This window comes from Castor canadensis, chromosome 15, assembly GCF_047511655.1.
Source record: "Castor canadensis chromosome 15, mCasCan1.hap1v2, whole genome shotgun sequence".
In the NCBI taxonomy this organism is placed as follows: Eukaryota; Metazoa; Chordata; class Mammalia; order Rodentia; family Castoridae; genus Castor; species Castor canadensis.
In genome coordinates, this window is record NC_133400.1 from 6013969 (window position 1) to 6032504 (window position 18536).

Sequence of the window (18536 nt, forward strand, 5' to 3'; positions counted from 1 at the left end):
AAAAATGGTATTCCAGTGAACAAGCCAATGATAGAAGCCAAACAGCCCTATGCTGATCTGGAGAAGAAAAGTTTTGGTAGTCTGGATGGATCAAACCAGCACAGCATTCCCTTAAGCCAAAGCCTCATCCAGAGCAAAGCCCTCACTCTCCTCAATTCTACAAAGGCTGAGGGAAGTCTGAAGTCAGCAGAGGTCAGCTTAGGAGATTTAAGGAAAGCAGCTGGCTCCATAGCATGAAAGTGCAGGTGAAGCAGCAGGTGCAATGTAGAAGGCACAGTGAGTTACCTGGAAGTGTGGAACTGGCACTATTGATGGAGCTGGCTACACTACACAGCAGGTTTTCAACACAGATAGAACAGCCTTCTAGCGCAAGAAGACACCATCTAGAATGTTCATAGCTAGAGACAAGTCAATGCCAGGCTTCAAAAAAGAGACTGAATCATTTGTTTGTTTGTTTGTTTGGGACAGAGTCTTGCTATGTAGCCCAGGCAGGCCTCAGACTCATGATCCTCCTGCCTCTGCCTCCTGAGTGCTGGGATTACAGGTGTTCAATACCACACTCAGCCCAGACTGACTTTTGTTAGGGGCTAATGCAGCTGAAGACTTTAAATTGAAACCAATGCTTCTCTACCATTCCAAAAATCCTATAGTCCTTAAGGGTTGTACCAAATCTCCTCTCTCCATAAATAGAGCAATGAAGCCTGGGTGACAGCACATCTGTTTACAATGTGGTTTATTGGAAAATCTTACATTCTGCTATTGAGACCTACTTTCAGATTATTTCAACTTTCAAGTGTTATTATTTAAGAAATACATTACAGTGGTTCATGTCCATAATTCCAGCTTCCCCAGAGTCTGAGGCAAGAGGGTCACTTGAGCCTAGAAGTGCCAAGCCCAGCCTGGGTGGCATAGCGAGACCCTGTCTTAGAAGCACATTTCATAAGGCTGTGTTGTAGAGCTCTAGTTGTAGATGGCAATTCTTCTGACGAACACCTAGAAGTGACTAGCCATTCTGGATGCCAATAAGAACATTCAGGCCAGGCACTGGTGGCTCTGTAATCCCAGCTACTCAGGAGGCAGAGATCAGGAGGATCATGGTTCATTTCCAACCCCTGGCAAATAGTTAGCGAAACCCTATCTCAAAAAAAAAAAAAACCCTTCACCAAAGAGGTCTGGTAGAGTGGCTAAAGGTGTAGGCCCTGAGTTCAAATCCCAGTACTGCAAAAAAAAAAAAAGAGAGAACATTCAGGATTGATGGGAAGAGGACGAGACATTGACAGGAGTTTGGAAAAGGTTGACTGGAATCTTCCAGATGATTTCACCAGCTGAAGACTTCTGTGGAGAAGCAACTGCAGGCGTGCTGGGACTAGCAAGAGAGTTAGAAGTGGGGCCTGAAGAGGCTGGTGAATTGCTGCCATCTGCAGTAACACTAATGGAGAAGGAGGTGCTTCTTTTGGGTGAGCAAAGACGGTGGTTTCTGGAGATGGGCTCCACTCCTGGTGAAGATGTGTGCACACTACTGAGGTGACAGAGGATTTACAATAGCACGGAAACTTGGTGTCAGGGCTTGACAAGACAGACTCCAGTTTGGAACACAGTGCTACTGTAAGCAAAATGGTACCAAATAGCACCACAGGCTGTAGCAAAATCTTTCATGAACAGAAGAGCCAATCGATGTGGCAAGCTTCAGTGAGGGGCAGGGGGAAGGTGGCACAAACAATGTAGACAAATGTAAGTAAATGTAAAGATGATAAAATAAAAGAAATTTTATTTAAAAAAAAAGAAATTATCACAGCCATCTTAAGCAGTCCCCATCCTGATCAGTCAATAGCCACCAGCATTGTGGCAAGACACTCCAATCCCAGAAAGATATGACTTGCTGAAGGTTCATTCGGGCGGTTGTTAGCATTTTGTAGCAATAAAGTATTTTCTTAAAATTAAGGTATATGCATTATTTTTTGAGACATGCTATTGTGTATTAATTAAATACTATACAGTGTGGACATAATTTTTATATGCACTAGGAAAACAAAAGTGACTTGCTTTATTGTGATATTCACTTTGCTACAGAGGTTTGGAACTGAACCTGAGAAATGCCCCTGTCTGAAATGTGGCCGGTGCACAGTAAGCACTCCGCTAACATTCTCCATGGTGCTGTTGCTACTCTCCAGTCTTTTCACCAACAATTCACCCAACAAATGTTAAAGTAGAAGTGTGAGGGAGGAAATGACTTTAATAGGAAGCTCATGGTTTGCCTTTGAGGTTAGCCACTGCCCACCTGGTCTCGTTCTCCTAATCAGCCACGCTTAGCGCCCTGGGCATGATGCATCCTTGGCCAAACGTTTTTTGCATAATGTAATCAAATAAGCAGGTAGGGGAAAAGGAGGCAAAGCAGACCCACAGGTAAGCCAGCTTTCCTGGTGCGTAGAAGGGAGAAGGGCTCTTAGCAGAAATAGCATGCTGGACGTCCTGCAGCACCGGGGTGAAGTCCGGACTGGACTGGGCACTCATGAGCCGGAGGAAGTCCTTGTTGAGAAACAAGTAGTCCTGACCGTAGTCCTCCTGCACCTCTTGGGGGAGTTGATCCAGGACATTCTTCTCCATCTTGTCCCACATGTCACTCGTGCCCATGAGACCTGAGACAAGAGAGGAAAGGACGGGTTAGATTCTGGGAAGGACAGGCCAAGTCCGAGAGGCCAGGGCTTGGGAAGTGGCCTCTGCTGGGAAGAGTGGGCATTTGCAAACACCTTTAAATATGTGCTTTGCGATGGCTTTTATTGTCATTTTTAAATCTTCACAAGGAAAAGAGTGTGCAAGATTGGATTTCTACAAAGTGAATAGGCTGAGTAACCAACAACCAGAGCAGCCTTGAGGTCCCCCCCTTCCCAGAAGCCACCATGCTCGTGAGCAAGGCAGGCTCATTTTGCCTGGTTTTGAACACTGTATAAATGCCACTGTGTCATGCTTAGTCTCTGGCAGCAACTTCTTCATGCAACATGTCTGTGAGACCCATCCATGTATTGTGTGCCCACTCTCTTTACCACAGCTTTCCTTTGTATAAATATGCCATAAATTATTGATCCAAATGACTGATATTGTGACTGGCATATTATTAGTTTTGATTTGAGGCTCTTACAAATATGACTGCCACAGACCAAAATAGTCTTTTGGTGACTATTACACATGTAATACAATATCTATGAGGTAATATATATTACAAATAATTTATTCTTACATGCATATACATACCCTTCATATAAGTTATTAAGTATGGTAATTCTAGCTAATCTATATTGAAAATTAAATATCTTATCTATAATAATTGCAATTTAATTTTTAAATATGTATTAAATGTAACTAATATAATTTTAATAGATTTAAATTTTACTATAGAAATTACACATGATTAACTATAAAGATATTTTAATATGGAGGCAATGAGTGCTTATGAGGTCAAATTCTATATATTGACTTTACAATATAGAACAACGCCAGCTCATTTTATAAAGTGAATAACAAGGCGACACATAAATCTTTTAAATCAGTCTCTCTTGATGTAACTAATAGTGTTATGTACCTTCTATCACCTTCTACCACCCCTCTTTGTTCCTACACATAGAAGGTTTGGGGTTCATTTCTGTTTTACCAAGAAAGAACAAAAGCAAAAAGAATTGTACTGTATGGATTTTCCTGGAATTTTTTTTTTCCTTCTCAGTAAGAAAACACAGACCTCACTCCGGCTCGGTGAGTATAGATTTAAATCATGATTCGTCAATGGTTATAGATTTAACCCAGAGCAATGGAAATTTCCATGGCACAGCTTTTAGTCAGCCACACTCCTATCAGTGTTTCCAGTCCCTGCTAGGTTTCACCACTGCAAGTGACGCTGCAGAGAGCACACGTGCACAATCACTCCTTTGTACATGGGCTTTATTTCTGTAGGCTCAAGTCCCCAGAGTGTAGCTGCCTGTTCAAAAGGCACCGCAGTTTGAATTTTAATAGCTACTGCCAGGTCGCTCTGCAAAAAAGTTGCAGCCACCCACACTCCCTCCCACACAGAGCGTGATTGCTGAGCTCCGTGCCTGCCGTGCGGGGTGAGCCTTTGTTTGCTAGCTTGGGTGACTCAGAATATCAGGGCTGTGGGAGAGGCTGGCTGTGACATGTAAGCCCCTGAAATCCAATTATGGAAATGCAAACGAGCTTTCAATCGCTTGTTTCTCTTCATGAAGGTACAGCACCGTGTTTAGAGAAATGTTACCCTGACAATTTCTCTGGAGGGTCTGAGACTTGAAAACCATCTTTGTTTGTGTGATTTACTATCCTTCCTGTCACCTCTCCCCCGATCCCTGCTTTCATGGGCAGGGAATAAAGGGGATTCCTTTATTCTCCACTGCATGGACTTTCTTACCACTCTTGTGAATACTCTGGTTAGAGCCCCCAAAACTCCCTTTATAGGTGATAAAGCAATCAAACTGCTGATGGACAACCATCATTGGCCACTTTGGGCACACATGATGACCCTCCCACTCTCTGTGTCTTGGAGCAACCCACAGCAAAGTTGTTAATGTGACCTGAATGCAAATAGCACCTCTGCCTGGTATCAGCTTTATGGCTTGGGAAGCTCCTTAGCTTCTCCAAGCCTCAGTTTTCTTGCTGTCAGATGGGACTGTTATGCATGGGGGAGTATGAAGTGAGATAATGCTTGACTTTGAATTGTGTTCACTATTATTATTGTAGACCACTAAAAATGAGCTGGTCTGTCTCCTTGAATGTCTTCAGAAGTTCCTTGTCTGTGTCTCTATGGATTCTTTTTCCTGTCCCCACATTCAGTTAGATACAAACAGGAAGCACCACTCCCCAAACTTGAGTTCTCTGCCCTCTGTTTGCTGTCCCCTTGCCTTCAGGGAGCTCACCAAATATCAACTAGAAGCTGGCATGAAAGAAGGAACCCAGGTTCTGCACCCAGGATCTAGCTTCAAATTCCCCGCCATCTTGGTGGGCCTGGCACCTACCCTGGTGCAAGGTACCCATCCCACCTCAGCACTCTCACCTGGAAAATAACGTTAATTAAACCTACCTCTTAGATAGTTAATAAAGAACTAGAAGAGAGGAGTTCAAAGGCTCCCAAAAGAGAGAAATAATAAAAATTGAGAAGATGAAAAGGCTAATTACCCCCATTTGCTCACTACATGTTGTTTATATGTATTACATTTTCACACCAAATCCCATAAATATATACAACTATTATGTGCCCATTAAATATTAAAATTAAAAACAAATATAGTAAAGGTGGAAGTATAAATTGGAGCAATATTTTAGAGAGCAGTTAGGGATTACCCAGTCAAGCTGAAGCTAGAGGAACTCCATGATTTAGTCATTCCACTCCTGCTATGTGTCACAGGAGAATTCAGGTAAACAAAAACTATAGTACACATACCAGAAAGTCCACAGGTGATCTTTCCATAATTTTCCCAAGCTAGAAGTAACCTATCAACAGTAGAAAAATTGTGGCATATTCAAAGAATAGTACACAGAAATGAAAATGAAAGAATTACAGCTACATAACATAGACAACCTGTAAAATCACACTGTTGAATGAAAGAAGCCAGACATCAAAAAGATACACACATATTGATCCAATTCAAAGTTCAAAATCCAAGGCCGGGAATACAGGTGCATGCCTGTAATCCCAGCTACTACTATTCAGGAGGCAAAGATAGGAGGATCACAGTTGCAGGCCAGCCCAGGTAAAGTTATAAGTCCTTTGTCTGAAAAACAAACTAAAAGCAAAAAGGACTGGGGGTATGGCTCAAGAGATAGAGTCCTTGCCTAGCAAGTGTGAGACCCAGAATTCAACACCCAGTACAGCAAAAAGAAAGAAAGAAAGAAAACAAGAATGTAAAATAAAACTCTTTTGTTTGGGATGCATGGGTAGTTGTAAGCCTATAAAGAAAGGTATATAGATAATAACTATGAGATAAAAGAAAGTGTAGCTATACGGGAAAGGGAGAGGACAATGATGGAAGAAGACCATATGGGGGCTTCTGGGTTCAAGTGATATTTTTTGATGAGTGTTTATAATGATTTGTTAAACTATGTGTGTCATGCTTTTCCCCAATATATATGATGTATTTCTCCACTGAAACACTAAGATCAACTACACCAAAAATATACAGAAAGTGAGTAGCCTGGAGCCTGATAAAAGCAGCTCCCAGAAATGTTAGGTGTCACAATTACACTGAATTCCTGAAAGTGTAACTGAACTGCAGAGTTGCTGGCTTGTCCAAATGGAATTTTGAAGTTTCTGTTGGAATTATTATTTGGGAAGTGCACCACTCAATCCTCCTGCCAGGTTTCAAAATCAGTTCATTGTTTCCTTTCCCACTTGCTTCCCACCAGCATTTCTCTCCCTGTAGTGCCCCTCTATCCCAGTCCCGCTGTCTGGCACACTTGACCTTTGACCTGCTGTCCTTCTCTGTCAAGTCCCCTCAATACTCACCCACCTGCCAGGAGTGCCCAGGATAGAAATGCCCCAAAGACCATCTCTCCATTTCTATTGCCCTGGTCCCCCTCTCAGCCTGTGTGGCTGATGTCCCTTTCTCTCCTCTGCATTCCAGAATAATCCTCTCAGTAAGACTTCATCCTGCTCCACAACCTCTTGAGGTTCCCAGCTAACAAATGCTTCAAGCCAAAATTTCTTTCTTTTTTAGATTCTATCTTGTGCATTTGGGCTAACATTCAATAAACCTTTAGGGTATATTCTCTAATGTAATACCTCCCAACTGTGGTCTTTTATTAGATATAATTTACATGTTTTTTACATGTCCACTGAAATTACCAATTAAATGTTTGATGGCCCAGAAAGAAGGACTGAACCTTGGGGTGGTCTGCCACTGCTCAGAGTTCAGTAATTCAGGGAGAAAAGAGACAAGGACAGTCATCTCCCAAGGTAGAAGGAAGAAGAGAGGAGAGGAGAGGAGAGGAGAGGAGAGAAATATTGTTTTCAAAACACAAAGAAGGTAGGGGAAAGAACCCATCTTGGCTGATGTGAATGAGAAACTAATAAATGTTACCCAGTGTATCTGCCCATATCTGCCCAGACTTTTACCTTAGAGTTTATTTGCAAATAAGCATATTTGAAAGTAAACTCTAAATCTAAATCAGCAAATCTGATCCAAGGCTTATCAGTTCTATATTGAAAGAGAGGTTTGGGTGACTTCACAAAAAATGAGCAAAATTGGTGAGAGTCATTCGAGACTATTTCTGAGCTGTGCTCCCAAGGGCCAAATAAAACTTGGTCACTAAGGAAAGGAGTGTGAGTCCCAGGAAGGTCCTGTTCCAAATGGGCATCAGGGGACCTGGGTTCAAATCCAGCATGGCCTCTATTTGCTTATAACTTTTGAACCAACTCAACTCCTTCAAGGAAGGAAGCAGAAGAGCCACCATCCATGGACGAACCTGGCACTTGCCCCTAATGAAACACACCCATTCCCAACCTCAGTGGTAGACATCTAGATGTACACATCACTGGGCATAGGACAGTTCTGTCCAAACCCCTGCACTAAGAGACTAGACCTCACTCTAGCACAGCTGTAGTAGCATTGGGCCCTGTCCTGGGATGACACCAGCCACTCAATAAAATGCCTACCTCAGAAGGCCCACTGCTGACTGGAAAACATAGTATTGTTCTAGCTGACCTAGCTCTGATGGGAGGCTCCTGGACTCCCTTTCTTGGAGCAACTACTCCAAAAGTCTTTCAATTGTGAATATGTATCTCTTACAACTCAGAAGTTGTAAGTCTTAGGTCCTCAAGGACCCAAGAGCCGTTGCTTTGAAGTGGAGTCATCAGAAAAAAGAAAGCCTCTGTCTCTCAGCCTCTTGTGGGGGGGGGGTAGGACTCTAACTTCATGCCATACACACTAACCAACCCCTTGTGCTATTCCACTTGTCTGACTCAGTAGAAGCCCAGTCTCTCCCCCACTCCAGTCCTCACTTTGAAATACCCAAACCTTTGCACTTATTGGGTACTAAATAAAACCTGTTTTCACCACTTCAGCTAATGTCTGGATGTGTTCATCTTTGACAACCTGAGGGGTTCAACTTGTGCTCTCTTGGACCAAAAAGACCTTTAAGGTTCCTTTCTGGATGAACATCACGGGGCCTTAGGTTCAGACACCTACTTGTTCGGAATCCTCCAGGTAGGATGATAGAAACTTTCACTCCCCATTTGGAAAGCTCTTGTCTTATAATTGATGAAAACATGGTCAGAGCTGCCTTCGTAGAGTTATAGGCTGCTAGCCTTTGTAGCGGGACCTTTCCTGCAGGAATAATGGGAGAATAAAGAAATCAAGTCTGATATCACTGTTCATTCACCCAATAAATTTTTAATTGGCACCTAACTGCATACCAGCATCTGCTATCATTGGTGGCCAAGGAAGACAGGGTCCTGTGTACCCAAGTGAGGATATGTTTGTGATCATTCCCTTGTGTACCACGGTCTTCCTCCATCACAGCTGCTGTGATGACTAACCAAGCTGAAGTCCCGCTCTCTCCCAACTTGTAAAGGAAACGTAATTCAGGTGGTGGGATAAGCACCATCTGCTCACCAGTCCTTCCACCCTGACCAACCTCTATTCTGAGGCTCCGGGTGATGTATGTTTTTGGGGGCTTCTTCTTTCAACTCACTACAACACTGTTGAACAAATCAGACTCAATGCCTGTTGCAGTGAGGAAAAACATACAACATGGGGGACTATCTCTGTAAGAAGGTGTGGGAAAGGTCTTTGTCTGTGGTGGGACTGATATTCATTATCCCACCTAAATCACATTTAGCTTACAAGCTACTGAAACTGAGCCTTAAACTGCATTTGTCGTTCAATCAGTTGTAAGGAAGGAGGTTTGAATAGCAGAATCAAAGGAGCAATTCGCTCCAGAAAACAGGAGTGGTCTGTTGGAATAAGGGTCCATGAAGATGTAATGAAGATACAATCATCTCTCGGTAAGAACATTTTAGACTAGGATGGCCTCTAAGTCTAATGATACCACTTCTTATCAGAGGTAGCAAGGAGAAGCAAAGACATGGGAGAAAGTCATGTGAAGGCAGAGGTAGAGATTTGGACTCTGATACCAATAGCCTAGGAACTTTCTGGTGCAACCACCAGAAAATGGAAGAGCCAAGAACAGTTTTTCTGCTGGAGGTTCCAGAAGAACAACCCTGCTAACACCATGAGTCAGACTTCTGGCCTCCAGAACACCGAAAGAATAAAGTTCCATTGTTTTAAGCCACTCAGTTTGTTCTAGCAGCACTGGGAAATGAATCCAGGTATGTTCCAGGTGGGGAGACACTGACAAAGTGAAGGGGTGAAGACAAGACAGGGAGGACTTACAGCATGGAGGAGACCTCACACGGTACCCAAGAAGACAGCAGCCGGACAACAGGTTTCCCAGTCTTTTCAGAGACTTCCCTAGGTAGGGTATAAATGAAGTACAGCCACACCAATGGAACCCAATTCAGTCATCAAAAGGAATGAACATCAAAAGGAAGAAGCCACAAAGCACATGAATGAGTCAAACAAAAAAGAGTATGTACTCTTTGTCACAATAACATTTATGTAAAATTCTAGAAAATGCAAACTAATCTGTGGTGAGAGAAATGTATCAGTGGCTTACCTGCAAGGTGGAAGAACTTTTAGCTAATCATGTCCTCAAAATTCCTGTGTTGAATCCCTAACTCTCAGTGTGATAATATTTGGAGATGAGGTCTTTCAGACATGATTTAGTCATAAGGGTGGATCCCCTGTAATGGGATTTGTGCCCTTTTAAGAAGAGACACGATGTAAGAATACAGTGCATCTGCAAGCTAGGAAGAGAGTCCTCACCAGACCCTGACAAGGCTGGCATCCTGACCTCAGACTTCCAACCTCCAGAACTGTGAGAAATGCATCTCTACTGCAAAGGTATTTTGGTTGCTAGCTTACACAGACTAATACCAGAAATAGGAAGAACAAAAGGGAGGGACTAGAAAGGGAGGAAGACAAGGAAGTTTCAGCAGAGGATGGACCTGTACGTTATCTTGATTGCAACAATAGTGTCATGAGGACATTCATGTCTAAATTTATCAAATTATATACTCTAAATATGAGCAGTTTGATGTTTTCCATTATAGCATCAGAAGTCACTGCACTTCAAGAGCCCATGGACATCTCAGCAAAAGCTAAGGGGACTTCATGGATCTTTTATTCTGCCTAAACCCCCAGGACATGTACACAACTCTTCAGGAGGAGTGCCAATGGTTCCTAGACTTATCTTTCCATGTGTCCTGGTTCTACCAGCTTCCCCATCCCTTGGTGATTCTCACCAACCAAATATGGATTTTGCACTTGTGCTTGTCTTTGTCCTCCTCATTACAGTGTTTTGCAATTGATTCCTTTGCATGCCAACCTCTCTTTTGTCCTTCCAGTTAGGCATGCTTTGCCCAGGGAGAATAACTTCTTAGCCTGAATCTCCTGTGTAGACCTTACCAACATTATCCAGTCATTAAAATTGTGTAAAACAATGGTACGATATCATAGCATATTGATGTGGATATAGTTCACCAATCTGAATCCCATTTCCCCATGTGAACATCTGTGTTTGTTTTTGTGTGTGTGTTCGTGTCTCCCTTGCCTGAGTTCTACCTCCCACCAAAAGTTAAAGGTGATAGCATGAGCATTACAACCCATAACATGTGCCCACATTTAACATTTGTTAAGGCGCATTTTTCAGGGAGACCTACATCACTACGTCAGTCTGTCATGAGTAGGACAGACCCTTGTTTCTAAATAGGTTTTCAGCTGCCTGTTCCTGGACCTCCATTAAAAACTGCTTAGGTTTGGTTTTCTAAAAACGAATCTCAGTGGAGACATTGACCATTCCCAGGCAGTTAATGAAACTACACCTTGATTTGGCCATGGAGCCTAAATATTTGAAAGGCATACAATATAATTAAAAACAACATGGAGCTGAGCATGGAGGGACATGCCTGTAATCCCAGCACTCGTGAAGCAGAGGCAAGAAGATTGACAGTCTGAGGCCAGCCTGAGCAAAGTTAGTGAGATTGTATCTCAAAAACAAAAAGGGATGGGGGTGTGGCTCAAGTGATAAAGCACTCATCTAGCATGCTCAAGACCCTGCATTCAATCCCTCCATACTGCCAAAAGTGAAAGAAAAGAAAAGATGGGCACTGCAGTACAGATACCTGGAATAGTTCACTTCGGTTGTCATCATTCTTGCATTTTTACTGAAGCTTTAGTCTGACTGTATAATTCCCTTTTGAGGCACACCTGTCCTCATCTTTCTGTCTTTGTTGGAAGGCTGTCTATTAGCAGTTCTGCCCTTCTCATGAAGTAAGGCAGGCTGGCCCATCATAACTCCCCATCACCTAGACAGAATGACTGGATTGGAGTGGGCACATGACAAAATTGATCCAGAGTCCTTGTTGGAAACTGATTTAGATGATGGCTACTTAGGCCTATTTTCACACCATTCTCAGTGGGAGACTGGAGCTCTTCTAGGGCTGCTTTTGCTACAGCATAAGAGCAAGTAAAAATAATCACAAGTGAGAGGAGAACAGGATTGGAAGAGAAAATGAAAATCTGAAGTGGGGAAAATTATGGTAGCTTCATCTTAAAACTTGGTTTAAGCCAGTTATGGTGGTTCATGCATGTAATCCCAGCACTTAGTAGATGGAGATAGGTAGATTGCCAAGGTTCCAGTCCAGTCCAGTCCAGTCAAAAGCACAAGACTCTATGTGAAAAACAAAAATAAAAGTAAAAGTGGCTCAAGTGGTAGAGCACTTGCCTAACAAGCATGAGACCCTGAGTTCAATCCCCAATACTGCCCAAAGAAACCCTATCACAAAAACTTGGATTATGCTAACTTGAGGGTTGACCCTGTGCTTTGAAATGAATAGCCCCAAGGCTTAGCTGATGAAATTTAACACAACATTCAGGATCAAACAGACACTCATTAAACTGGTTCCCTTCTTACCACAAATGGACCAGATGGTTTTTATTTAAGTGACTTTTAGTTTCACACAACTATGGAGTCTGGGATGTAATTACTTGCTTTTACTGGTGAGAAAGGCCAAAGAAGTTAAAGCAGGTTGTTCCAAGTAAGACTATTGGTTTTGTGGCAAGTGCAGTTTTGGGGAAGGGTGTGGGGAGACTGACTATGCACTTCTTGAAGATGTTCACAGATGATGGAGGTCAGCCAGCCAGAAGGCAGCTTAGCAGAAGGCAACAGCTAAGACCTGCACTCTGAAGCTGACACCTCCTGTGTTCAGAGTCCACCTCTGCCTCTGATTGCAGCCTGTTCTCAGAATGTCACTTTATGTGTGTGTGCCTCGGCCTTTGAATCTGCAAAAGAAAGTAACAATCGCTCATCCACCACAAGGTTGTTGCAAGATTCAGGTGAATTCCTGGATTCACAGTGTCTGGCACAGAGCAGGCTCTGTGGAAGGGCTTCCTGTTACTAGTGCTACTCAAGTTGTTCACAGCGCTATCTCAAAATTCCCAAAGGCTCCACACGTACGTTCAGTGTTCTTCAGAGTGGAAAATGTGCCAGCTTCAGAACGTCAGGCGACACTTTTTCATTATATAATTTGTTAGAGTCCTGGACCTCCTGAATCAATCTCTGTTTCAAACCTTTAAAATCAATCCATGGGATTTTTTTTCTTCCTTCTTTCCTCCCTCCCTCCCTCCTTCCCTTTCTTCCTTTCTTTCATTATTTTCTTAATGGTGAGATGGCATTTGAATTCAAGGCTTCACACTAGCAAAAAGCAGGTGCTCTACCACTTGAGCCACACCTCCAGTCCATTTTGCTCTGGTTATTTTGGAGATGGGATCTCAAAAACTATTTGCCTGGACTGTCCTCTAACTGATCCTCCTGATCTCAGACTCCCAAGTAGTTAGGATTATAGATGTGAGCCACTGTACCAGCCAAGGAATTCTTTCAACTACTAAATCTTGTCTGTTGAGTTTGAGTGTTTGCCACACATTTCTGAGCATGAGCTTTCACAGTGATGTTCTGCCTAATGGATGACACAAGTGCTATGGTCTGAAAGTGTCCCCCACCAATCATATGTTCTAAATTTCATCCTCAGTGCAATGGGGTTGGGAGGTGGAGCCTAATGGGATATGATTCGGCCAGGAGGGCAGAGCAAATGGGTTGGTGCCATTATCTTGGGAGTGGGTTCATCGTAAAAGGAGGCAGTCACCCCCTTTCACTTGTTCCCTCTCCCTGTTCCTCTCCCTCTCCCACTCTCCCTCTCTGCCCCCCTTTCCTTTCCACCATGGGATAACACAGCAAGAAAGTCCTTACCAGATCCCAGCCCCTCTTTCTTGGACTTCTCAGTCTCCAGAATTACAAGCCAATGAATTTCAGTTTGTTAGGAATGACCTAGCCTCAGGTGTCTTGTATAACAGCAGGAAATGGACTGAGAGATGATCATACCCCACACAATCAATCTAAAAACACATGCTTTTGAACAAACGCTTAAGATCTGTTCATCTACTGTATTATGCTGAGCCCTGCAAAATTTCCATTAGATCACTTCTTACCCATGAAAATGGCAGTGTGGGGCTTTGGTCTCATAGACCCAACCCTATGGTGGATGGTTTCATGCTAGTTCTTAGGATCCCTGATGGCATAAGACAAAATAAATACAGAGGCCCAAAGCTTACTGACCAAGAGCCACAGAGTCTCAGGCTTTATTCCTGCCTGACCTTAGAAACTCTTTCTCATTGGTCCAGTTACAGTCTCTAATATTTTCAATTTAAATTCTACTTTTCTGTGGTAAGAACACTTAATATGGGATCTACCATCTTAGCAGATTTGGAAGTGTACGATATTAACTACAGGTGCAATGTTCTACAGGAAATCTATTGAACTTACTCATCTTGCATTACTGAAACACCAAGTGACCTGTTAATTGGGTGACAGAACAGAACACCCCTTATTTTGAGCTGAATGTTTGTACCCCCACCAACCTCATATTTTGAAGTCCTAACCTTAAGTGTGGCTGTGTTTGGGAGACAGAGCAGCTAAGGAAATAATTAAGGTTCAATTAGATCAGAAGGATGGGAGCCAGATGTGGTGGTGTATATCTATAATCTCAGCACTAGGGAGGCTGAGGTAGGAGGATTTTAAGTTCAAGGCCAGACTGGTCTCAGCCTGCATCAATACAAATTAAAATAATGTCTTTTTAAGAGCCAGAGTCTCTGTCTTCCTCTTCTCACACATGCCCCATGGAAAACTATGATATAAGGACACAGAGAGAAATAGCCAGGAAGAGAACCCTCACAACCTTCTAGCACCTTGGTCTGGGATTTCCAGGCTCCAAAACTGTGAGAAAGTGAATTTCTGTTGTTTAAGCCGCTCAGTCTATGGCATTTTGTTATGACAGTCAACAACAGGCCCTGTTTTAACCAACCACACACTGAACTATAGACTAATTTCACCCTGCCTAGACCTAGATGGCACACTTCCCATCCCAACTTAGTGTAGGCACTATGAATACCTCATCCTACCTCAACCTTTTCTAAATTCTCTGTGACCCACTCAGTGACTTTGTCCTCTGATCTGCATCCCCTGCCTGGCAAGTAAGTTTATGCCACATTCACTTTGTTGATCATCCTAAAGGCAATTTCTTTCCTTTATATTGTGATATAGTTAGTGCTAGGCTAAAAATGGGGGTCTGGGAGCTACCATTTTGGAACTTCCAAAAGGCCGATGGTGACACTTCTCTCCCCCACCCCAAGAATAGGCTCAAAGCTGATCATTGCCTAACTCCCTTGGAGTGGCCCAAGTTAATAACGCCTGGGATAACACAGGACCTCAGACACCGCTCATAGTCATAATGATTAACACCTACATGAAGATCCCTCTTTTTATAAACCTGAAGCTAAGGTGTGGGATATGTAGGAATTGTCAAAGAGGAAGGGCTTTGTAAATAAATACCCTGATATTACAGCAGGGGGCAGAATGTCACAGCCTCACAACCTGAGGCTACATAGGAAGTGGTACCAAGGTCCTAGGCCCACAGTAGTTTAGTCATCCTCCAATACCTTTCCAAGCCAAGGCTGCCATGACCTTGTGTGAAGAGAACATCATAAGGACCCTCAGCCAATGTTTCCCTCCACCAAGATCAAATGGATCAAGAGATCCATTTGATTGACTTTTCCAAGCCAATGACAACAGATCAATCCCATGACCCCAGGGAGGCAGGTTTGCTAATTTTCATCAAACATGATTAGCACAGCAAAAAGCCACCTCCAAAGCAGAGCAACTTGTGGACTATACAGCTGATCTCTTGAACCTGAGGGCAGCATTCAAACCTGAACTGCCTCACCTTGCTGGGGGAGGAGCTGACAAAGCAGCTGCAGCTGAAAGATAACACAGCTATCAGCTAAGGAAATCAATAGCTCTGACCACCCTGCATGATCTGCCAAATCTACTTCACCTCACAACTTCAATTTAACTGGTAGACAGAAGAACAAAATTCTACTCAGAAGCCAATCACCTAGTGAGACCATGTCTGAGCTTCTGCTTATATGCCAATACCAGGACTGGATGCCGGAGGAGTAACTCCAGAACTTAAACAAGACTGAAATTCTTTTGTTCCTGAACCTGGTGTTTTTCTTTTTTTTGTTTGTTTGTTCATTTTTTTCCCCATTTTTTGTTTGTTTTGTTATTTTGGGTTTTCTATTTTTATTTCTATTATCTTTTTCTTCTTTCCATACTATCAACTTTACCATCACCATCTTCTCATCCCTACTCTCACCCCTTTCACTCTCCCTCCTTCTCCTGTGCTAAAATCCATTGCTCTCTTCCCCAATTCGTTCTGCCCCTTCTCACCCACTGTCTCCCCTGCCCTTGCCTTCCCCTCCCAATCTCCCCCAACCTGTCACCAGACTACCCCTCCCTCCTATACACTCATCACCTGCTGACCAACCTACTATGCTAACTTCACACAACCCCAACCCCCTGCAATCCCTAGCACAAACACCCTCTACTACAACAACAGAAATACACCCAAACACACACAAGGACCACAAAAACCAGCAGCCCCACCATGCTTCCCCTACTCACCCACCCCACTTCCCACCTCCCCCTTTGTGCCACCTTATCCAACTCTCCAAATTTCTATAGCTAGTATTACAAATGTTAACCCCCCAACTCCCACTGCTTATAGATTTTACCACCAAGGGGTCTTCTATATAACATATAAACTCTTGGTCAGATATTAAACCTGCGATTTAGTTATTATTAAATTACACCCAGACCAGGGATAGAAATAGCACACCACCTTAGCTAAAAACCCAAAACAGCCACAAAACAAAAATTAAATCAAGGGAAAGAAAACAGGTGACTAAAACCACCACTAGCCAATCAAGAACATGGTAGCACAGTACCAAGTGGAGTGATGGGAAGACAAAAAAGGGATGGAAACCATTCTCCCCTGTCCCAAAATAATTTAATACAGGATTTACAGGAAAATGAAGAAAATGGATACCCAGTTCCTGAGTCCAACAAAGTGAAGATAAATGACACCAACAAACCCAGAGATGCCCACAAAAGCAACATCAAAGAAGAAATCCTGCAAGTAACCACTGAGAATTTCATGGAGATGATACTAGACACAGTTAAACAAAATGTCCAAGATGCACTCAAGAAATTTTAAGACACCAAAAATAAAGAATACAAGAAGACACAGAAACAAATAAATGAACTCATAGGAGCCCTAAATAAACACCAAAGTGAAACAGAGAACACTATAAATAGAAAGATAAGTGAATGAAAGATAAAGATAAAAATAGAAAATATTAAAGAGGAAGCGACCCATGATATGGAAGACCTCAGAAAAAAAGAATCAAACAGAAACACAAAACACAATGGAAGGCTACTTCAGCAGACTAGAACAAATGGAAGATAGAATCTCAGAACTTGAAGATAAAATAGAAATTAAAGGAAAAACTGAAGAACTGTTAATCAAACAACTCAAGACCTGCAAAAGGAATATAAAAGAACTCACCAACTCCATCAAAGACCAAACCTGAGAATCATGGGCATTGAAGAAGGAGAAGAGGTCCAAGTAAATGCGATATGTAATATAGTCAATAACATAATAACAAAATTTCCCAAATCTAGAGAAAGTTATGCCCATTCAGGTACAAGAAGCCTCCAAGACACCAAACAGACTTGACCAAAATAGAACTACCCCACAACATATTATCATTAAAACAACAAGCACAGAGAATAAAGAATATTGAAGGCTGTAAGAGAGAAAAAACAAATAACATATAAAGGTAAACCCATCAAAATCACACAGACTTCTCAATGGAACCCTTAAAAGCAAGAAGGGCATGGAGTCAGGTATTTCATGCACTGAATGAAAATAACTTCAACCTTAGGATACTCTACTCAGCAAAACTATTATTCAAAATAGTTGGAGCAATAAAAATATTCCATAATAAATAGAAACTAAAACAATATATGACTACCAAGCCACCACTACAAAAGATTCTCCAAGGAATTCTGCACACAGAAAATGAAAGCAAATAAAACCATGAGAGGACAGGCAGTATCAAATCATAGGAGAAGAAAAGACAAGGAATCAGAGAGTAACATTGATTTGGCTGCACACAATCAAACCCTTAAACAACAAAAACAACTAAATGACAAGAATCACCATATACCTATCAATATTAACACTGAATGTCAACAGCCTCAACTCCCCCATCAAAAGACACTGTTTGGCAAACTGGATTAAAAAGGAAGATCCAACAATATGTTGTTTACAGGAGACCCATCTCATTGACAGAAACAACCACTGGCTTAAAGTGAAAGGCTGGAAGATTTACCAAGCCAATAGCCCCCCAAAACAGGAAGAAGTAGCAATACTTATCTCAGACAAAGTAGACTTCAAATTACACTGATCAAATGAGATAAAGAACAATTCATACTAATAAAAGGAGAAATACACCAAAAGACATAACAATTATCAACCTATATGCACCCAATCTCAGTGCACCCAATTTCATCAAACATACTTTAAAAGACTTAAAAGCACATATAGACTCCAATACAGTGGTAGTGGGAGACTTTAATACCCCCCATCACCAATAGATAAGTCTTCCAAACAAAAAATCAATAAAGAAATTCTAGAATTAAATCACACCATAGATCAAATGGAACTAGTTGATGTCTACAGAATATTTCACCCAACATCCACACAATATACATTCTTCTCAGCACCCCATGGAACTGTCTCCAAAACTGATCATATCTTAGGGCACAAAACAAGCCTCAGCAAATATAAGATAATAGAAATAATCCCCTGTATTCTATCTGATCACAACGCATTAAAACTAGAACTCAACAACAAAAACAACAGCAGAAAATACACAAACAATTGGAAGCTAAACAATACATTCCTCAATGATCAGTGGGTCATCAATGAAATAAAAGAGAAAATTAAAAGGTTCCTGGAAGTTAAT

At 42.1% G+C, this 18536-nt stretch overlaps 1 protein-coding gene across 4 annotated transcripts in view; it reads right to left on the reverse strand.

Moving 5' to 3' along the window:
- Positions 1 to 1742: 1742 nt before the first annotated feature.
- Hsd17b2 (hydroxysteroid 17-beta dehydrogenase 2) overlaps positions 1743 to 18536 on the reverse strand; it is a 103917-nt gene continuing 87123 nt past the window's right edge. For 3 of the 4 annotated variants that reach the window (XM_074055581.1, XM_074055584.1, XM_074055583.1), the window contains 2 exons: positions 8181 to 8318; positions 1743 to 2636 (listed from right to left, as the gene is read on the reverse strand). In XM_074055581.1, coding sequence (XP_073911682.1) covers positions 2293 to 2636; positions 8181 to 8318 — 482 coding nt within the window. In that variant the 3' untranslated portion in view covers positions 1743 to 2292. The remainder of the gene's footprint in view (positions 2637 to 8180; positions 8319 to 18536) is intronic. The other variant, XM_074055582.1, reaches the window with a different exon arrangement.